Source organism: Poromitra crassiceps (genome assembly GCF_964638095.1).
Source record: "Poromitra crassiceps genome assembly, chromosome: 5".
Lineage (NCBI taxonomy): Eukaryota > Metazoa > Chordata > Actinopteri > Beryciformes > Melamphaidae > Poromitra > Poromitra crassiceps.
Genome location: NC_139642.1, coordinates 24,915,281 through 24,922,780, shown reverse-complemented (window position 1 = coordinate 24,922,780; position 7,500 = coordinate 24,915,281). Strand labels below are relative to the sequence as shown.

The 7,500-nt window shown below is 41.1% G+C and overlaps 1 protein-coding gene across 1 annotated transcript in view; it reads left to right on the top strand.

The window, feature by feature from the left end:
• The first annotated feature begins 2,112 nt into the window (after window positions 1-2,112).
• Window positions 2,113-7,500, top strand: part of LOC310776895 (T-cell surface glycoprotein CD3 gamma chain) — a 5,518-nt gene continuing 130 nt past the window's right edge. The window contains exons 1-7 of the mRNA XM_083637098.1: window positions 2,113-2,250; window positions 3,177-3,253; window positions 3,421-3,438; window positions 3,571-3,771; window positions 4,079-4,222; window positions 6,392-6,450; window positions 6,589-7,500. The exon at window positions 6,589-7,500 is cut by the window's right edge and continues 130 nt beyond it. Coding sequence (XP_083493224.1) covers window positions 3,199-3,253; window positions 3,421-3,438; window positions 3,571-3,771; window positions 4,079-4,222; window positions 6,392-6,450; window positions 6,589-6,657 — 546 coding nt within the window. The 5' untranslated portion in view covers window positions 2,113-2,250; window positions 3,177-3,198 and the 3' untranslated portion in view covers window positions 6,658-7,500. The remainder of the gene's footprint in view (window positions 2,251-3,176; window positions 3,254-3,420; window positions 3,439-3,570; window positions 3,772-4,078; window positions 4,223-6,391; window positions 6,451-6,588) is intronic.

Sequence of the window (7,500 nt, the reverse complement as noted above, 5' to 3'; positions counted from 1 at the left end):
GTGTGTGTGTGTGTGTGTGTGTGTGTGTGTGTGTGTGTGTGTGTGTGTGCGTGCGTGCGTGCGTGCGTGCGTGCGTGCGCTCTCTCGCGCGTGTGTGCCTGTGTGTGTGTACCAGGTGCTGTAGCGGGTCACACAGGTTCTTGTGGGTTTAGTGCGACAGGAAGGTGTGTTGTTGTGGGAGGCTCAGTGTGTCTCTGTGCTGCTTCTCTGTGCACAGCGGGACAGACACAGTGAACAGGGACTATGTGCACAGCGGGACAGACACAACACACAGGGAGTTGAACACAGGACGCTGTGTTCCTCTTCTATTTGTTTGACCAAATCTGACTCTGCGGCGCACATCTCCCACACAGCAACAATACAGTCAATGCAACCAATTTGATTAGTATTAATTCCATAACCCAATATGATGAGTAGATTACCGAATGAGTAATAATTGCAGGGTTTAGTCACCATGAGACTGTTATTTACATCAATGGTTCTCAATGTGGGGTCCGTGGACTACCAGGGGTCCGTGAGGGAGTTCCAGAGGGTCGCCAGCAAAAAAGGGGAATAATGAATTGTTCAACTTCATTTCATTGACAAAAAGTGAACATAAGAGAATGTAGAATGACTGTTTTGCTCATAGTTTCACTCTCAACCTACAATGCAGATACCGGTAGTCATGGAATTCTGTGCAATAAAAATATAAATATTCTCAGATTTGCATCCAAGAGACATCAAATGGAGTTTTGTGGCCCTCGGTGCTGGGGAAACTACTTTAAAACTTTACCAAACTACTACATCACAATGAAAGACGTTAACTTACATCTTAACTACTAAAAAAAAAATGCTTGTCAAACTAAAATGACTTTCAAAAAGTAGCTCAACTACATCCAAACTACATCACAAGAAATGATCAGAATCTGAGTCTGGAATCTCATAACATAATCATAAGTACAACTAAACTGACACTGATGACACTAGGTGTCACACTCATTTTAGTCCACAGGCCACATGGGACCCAGTTCTGTCTGAAGTGGGCCAGACAAAGAAAACCAATGCATAATTAACCTTTAAATAACAACATGTCCATGTTTCTTTTAGTGTAAAGAATTAGGCCTATTTTAAGGAAACAGGTTTCACATGGGATTATCTCAGAAACCATAGGCCTATCGTATCAAATCTACTACATATAGAAACTTTTGCAATTCTTTATATTAAAGGGTAATGAAAAATAGTTCACCATTTAGTAATGAATACAGATAACATGAATAGGCTACTTAATATTGTAACTTGCTCCAAATCATGAGTTTGAACAATTGGATTGCAATTTTCATACTTTGCAAAGTCATCATGTGGGCCAGATTGGACCCTTTAGGTGGGCCGGTTCTGGCCCCTGGGCCGTATGCGTGACACCCCTGATTCAGGGACTAGGACAAGCTGCTTTTTGCTGCTGCATGATGCTTTTTAAGGAGAGGATATTGTTGCGGTGGCATCAGGAAAAATATACATTTTTAGGGAAACTCATAGCATTCGATCGCAGACATCTTGGTCACAAACCGCAGGTCATTTTAATCAGATGAAAACCATGGTCAATGATCTGTGGCTCCGAAAGACTCATTCTGAAGGAATCATGCTAAAACCGTAATGAGAATACTATAAATATCTTTGGAATTGGCAACCTAAACTACCTAAAGTAGTTAAAAAGCGACTGAAATTTGAATGCACTTAAACTACTGCAAATTGTACTGCAAAGTAGTTAACTACTCCCCAACACAGTGGTGGCCCTAATGAGGACTAATTAGTGGTCCTTGATATGGAGAAAGGTTGAGAGCATTTTAGAGCATCTAATCAGTAATAATAACCCTTTTAGATTGATTTTAGAGATTTCTTGAGCAATGAACAAGAAATTAAACCCTTCCTATAAATGACAAACATATAATATAAGCCTGGATTAATGAACAGTTCACATTGGCTTTTCTGTGGGATACCAAAACAAACACAAGCCCACTTTGTCTGCAACAGACTTTCAAAGCCCGGCCCAGTTTACACTGACATAAGGCCCAGTTTACACTGACATAAGGCGCCTGCTGTAAGTCACACAGCCAGAAAAGCTCCAGATGTAGAAATCAACAGGGCCTGGTGAGACGGAAAATAAGCCAATCACACTCACTTCCTATTCACACACACACACACACATACACACACGCACACAGACTGAGACAAGACACGGGAGACAACAGGGACACAGCATCGTTTTACTCCGAGGTTGGTGTTTTTAATTTTTATTTAAAATGTATTGATGTATTGTATTTTTAGTTCAGTATGTGACCTGTGACAGTTTGTGTTTTGTTGGAGGAAAACAATCTAAACTTAAAAAAAAGAACGAATCTCAAAGCCACATGGTGATTCTTGCCTGCCTATAATGATTATTTAGAGGACACTCCAACTTGTGTAGTTTATCTTTGATTCATCGATAGAAAACAATTAAATAAAATGGTTGACTGAGAGCATAAAATGGCGCCCTTCCTGCTTCTCCTCTGACTGTACGTTGAGCAGAGATAGATGGGAAGTAACAAAGTACAAATACTGTGTTACTGTACTTAAGTAGGATTTTCAGGTATCTGTATTTTAATGAGTTTTTATTTTTTCTGCCAACTTTTTACTTTTACTCCCTACATTTTAACACAGATTTCTGTACTTTCTACTCCCTACATTTTCAAAACAGGCTAGTTACTTGTAGTTTTAATACCCGACAGACAAAATCGATGTAACGTTGTTTGTCTCCCTCATCTCGCTCTCTCCCAACTTTCACGCATTATGTGCACCTTTTTGTGGAAAACCATATCACACAAATGATTAATCAAAGTATATTCTTTATACATCTTAAAACATGTTTGGAGGGGATCTTTTACCTTTACTAGTCTTTGGATTATATTAATATGACGTGAGTTTCAGTTAGCTTTGCACAGAAACAGCTGGTAGAACTACATGTTTTTGTTTTATGACTTTATTATATTTCAGAGCCTGTACTGTTTTACTGTTACTTGAGTAAACAAAGTTGAATCAGTACTTCTACTTTTACCAGAGTCTGTACACAAGTAACTGTATTTCTAGCTACTTCAGTAAATAATGTGTGTATTTGTCCCATCTCTGCCTTTGAGTAGTGATACTGTAAGATCTTCTCTCATCAGAACCCAGTGGAGTAAGAACACCATGAGAGGCCAGATGTTACTGCTGGCCCATCTGCTGCTGCTGTGGCAACTGACCGGTAGGCTGCTTCTTCTTCTGGCACGGCTTTTGTTACTAATGAAGTGATACCAAAATGGTGGCAAACATTTCCTGTTTTCTGAAGATACACAACAACGGGGCTTATGAGAAAATAAGCTCCATCAAATTCTTTGCTTACAATAAAATGTTTTCTTTCTTCTCCTACAGCATTTGTCAATTGCGCAGGTAAGAATTTCTTAAATTACATAAGCTTCATGTAGAGATACAACAGTGGTAATTGATCCAGAGAAGTAATTAAAGAATGAACACATTTTGTGCATCTATAATCTGATTCTAATGTTTCTGTTTCCTCCACAGATGAAGGCTCCATGATTAAAGTGGATTCCATGACCGATGGGATTAAACTGACCTGTCCTACAGGTTACATGCTTGACGCACAAAATGGAACATCGGGCAGTAGGACATTAGAATACCGTGATGACGTTTCAGGGGAGTACACATGCAAGAAGACTAGTGATGAAACAAGTGATGAATTCAAAATCTACGTGAAATTTCGGAGTAAGTTCTGCAGCAGTTGTGGTTTCATAAGCTATTACATGACGACATCACGTCATCGTATTTACATATTACATAGTTTAGATTTTCTTGACAATCATCACACATCAAAGATCGAATGGCAGTTATTAATATTTTGGTTTGTGGACATACAATTAATGTGTGTGTGTGTGTGTGTGTGTGTGTGTGTGTGTGTGTGTGTGTGTGTGTGTGTGTGTGTGCACGTGTGTGTGTGTGTGTGTGTGTGTGTGTGCGCGCGTGTGTGTGTGTGCGTGCGTGTGCGTGTGTGTGTGTGTGTGTGTGTGTCCAGCCTGTGATAACTGCATTGACCTGGATGTGGCTGCGATAACAGGCATCGTTGCAGGAAACCTGGCGGCTACAGTCGTGATAGGAGTGGCTGTCTATTGTGTTGCCTCTCAGGCTCGGACTGGTCCACGCACCGCTAACAAGAAAGGTAAAAGATGTCTGTCTATCTAGGATGTTTGAATACTATAACGTAGAAGAACCTGAGCTTAATGCTCAAAAGACAGTGGAGATGGTTATGGACTACAGGAGGAACGCAGCCCCACCTTCCCCCATCACCCTGGATGACTCCCCAGTCAACACTGTGGAGTCCTTTCACTTCCTGGGTTCCATCATCAGCCCGTACCTGATGTTTTGTTTGTTTGTTTGTTTGTTTTGGTCTGAGTGAAATCTTCTCTGGTCTCTCTAAAACTATTTTTTATAGGCATTTTGCGAAATGTCAATGGGAAAATAGATGGCGGATGAAAGGTCTCTCTGGTGCCCATGTTGAAGCAGGAAGTGACGTTGACTTTGGCTCTCTATGTGGAATCTGATCAGAACGTTGCATTCAAATGAATTGAGGTCAATGGTTTCCCATAGATAGACCACCAGGGTAATATCGATCAGTCCTACAATAAATATGTAGGTCAAACTGCATCATGTCCATCATATCCGAGGTGGACGACACCGGGTGGCCGATATAAAAGGCCAATATGAGCAAACCAACAATGGCTGAGTTTCCCAACAAAGAAGCTTCTTAAGAGTTAAGAAGCTTCTTAAGGGGTTAAGAAGCTTCTTAAGGAGTTAAGAAGGCTCCAAAGAAGTGTTTCCCAAACGCCTTCTTAACAGAAGAGAAAAATAAAAAAAATAGAAGGCTCTTAAGAAGCATCTTAACTGGAGCTGTCCACCATCTTGATGTGAGAGGTCCTCTGCGGCCCACTTGATGGCACTCTGAGCCCACCAGTGGGCCACGACTCAGTGGTTGAGAAACACTGTTGTAGAATAACCTAATCATGGTCATGTTAAACTTTATTAAACATTATTTATTTCAGACATGGACTGCAGTTCAAATTGCTTTATATACACAGCATACAACAAAACAGAGAAACACTACAGAATTTAAGCGACCTTGGGTTCTGTGAAAGGTGCTATATAAATCCACAACATTATAAAAGGAATCCATTCTGATTAGAGGAATATAGCCTACGGTAAAACATTTAAAACACAAGTAACCATACATAGAGGGGAGATTTTCAAGTGTTCCCCAATTTTAAACATTAAAGGGTGCATGAAAGAAAGGAAAAAGGGCAAAACACAAGAGGAACAGTGGACACAAGTATCTCCTTTTGCCTGACGCGGCTGGATCTGCCAGTGTTTTGTCATTAAGAAGGTGTTAAGAATGCCCCAGACCCTTCTTACAAAACCTTCTTAACGAAAGATCATCTTAGCGCTAAGAAGCTTTTGGGAAACGCAGCCTTCTTAACGGAAGATAATTGGAAGATAATTTTAGGCTAAGAAGCAATCGGGAAACGCGTTGGCTTCGTTGGCTTCTTACGGGAGCCTTAAGAAGGGTCAAAGAAGCTTCTTAGCGCTAAGAAGCTTTTGGGAAACGCATGCCTTCGTAAAGAAGCAATTGGGAAACGCGTTTGCTTCTTAAGGGGGCCTTAAGAAGGGTTAAATTAGCTTCTTAGCGCAAAGAAGCTTTTGGGAAACCCAGCCATTATCAGTCTAATCCTAGCAGGGCCGTGCAGAGACCTTTAGAGGGGCAGTGCTCAATGTTAAAAAGGGGCACATGCATGCAGACCTGCCAAACTTGTGAGCTTGGAGTGACGTATCTCTATTATGGACCATCTCTGCCTATACTTTCCATGTTCCATATGAAGGAGGTGGGAGAGTGTGTACAGCTAAAAAAAAAAAAAAGGGGGAGGCTAATAGCCTACATTTCTCACCTGAAATAGTTCAAAATAAATTAACTTAAACAACACCATATATTGTCAATATTACATTTTTAATAATAAAAAACAACAACCAACAAAAACAACAGCAACCAACAACGTTTTATTACTCAAATGGCTGTCGACTATCACTCAACATGTGTATTAAGCATGGAGCATCAGAGCCAATGATCCAACAGGGAGATGTTGGCCAGGCGTTACACGGTTGATTTTGGTGTCTATGTTCTCATCACTTAATGCATAAGTTGACCAACAAGCCAATCCCCCCAAAACACTGTGTATCATATTCCTTTAGGCCACACCCCCTCTGGACACAAGTTTGACTGCTTTCTTTGCATCATTGGCCCGCTCTCCCTCTTGCTCAACATGAGTCTCTTTCTCCACAGCCTCCGACAAACAGCACCTCATCCCAAATGACAACAACAGTCGAAACCCTGTTTACCAGGTAAGATGAAATGTGACGGCCTAAAAACCTGACAAACGTCATGATTATAATTAAAGGACACACTGAACTTCAGTTATGTTCTTGTCTCTCCTCTCTCTGTGTCCCTTCACCTCCTCGACCCCGCCGCTTCTCCTTCAGCAACTGCGACGTGGTGCTCCAAGAGATGAGTATGACATACTGACACCCAGCAGGCCCAACAGAAGATAGAGGGGCAGAGTCATGCTGTCTGTCTCAGTGGGACATCGCCTGCTGAAATCAGCCTTCACACTGTCTTAGTGTCCTCCCAGTAGGGGAGCCCGGGGGCAGTTGTAACAATGTTTGGTTTTTATGTCATTAGGCCTTCTCAAAAAAACCTTGAACTATTTGCATACAACTTTTTGTAACTATCAGTGTTGTACTTGTTAACGGTCATCAAATGTTTTTTTTTGCAAGCAAAGTTAATGTTACATTTGCCCCCACGTGCTGGGGCGATTGTAACAACACACATACTACCTTCATATAAATACTAAGGACCACAATGGACTCCAAATATATAGTATATACCGGTAGTTAAAGTTATTATGTGCAACTTTTGAACATACCACAGCCATGTGCAGAGTTTCATGGTTCTGTCTTGTTTCTGATTCGTGCAAATTGAGATGTTACATAATTGCCCCTTGTTACAATTGCCCCTGGTCTCCCCTACCGACTTCTGCAAGAGTAGGAAATGAGTTCCCAGGGACACAGATTTAAAAACCTTCCTCTGCAGAGCAATGCCATCTGACTCAGCACAGGTTCAACATATCTATATGATGTATATATTCCAAGGATGGGTCCATCTAGATCAGGGATGTCAGAGATACGGCCCGCGGGCAGGTTTCATGCGGCCCGCGAGATGTTTTGGAATATTAAAAAATAAAAAATTGGAAATGATTATTATTATTAAATTCGCACCCCATTATCATGAACTACGTGTGGCTAATAAGCAAGCTAAGAGTTCATTCATAAGTTAATTAACCTGCACTACAAGGAAGTATGTCAGTAGGTCATCAGGTGTAAACAAAGCCGCCA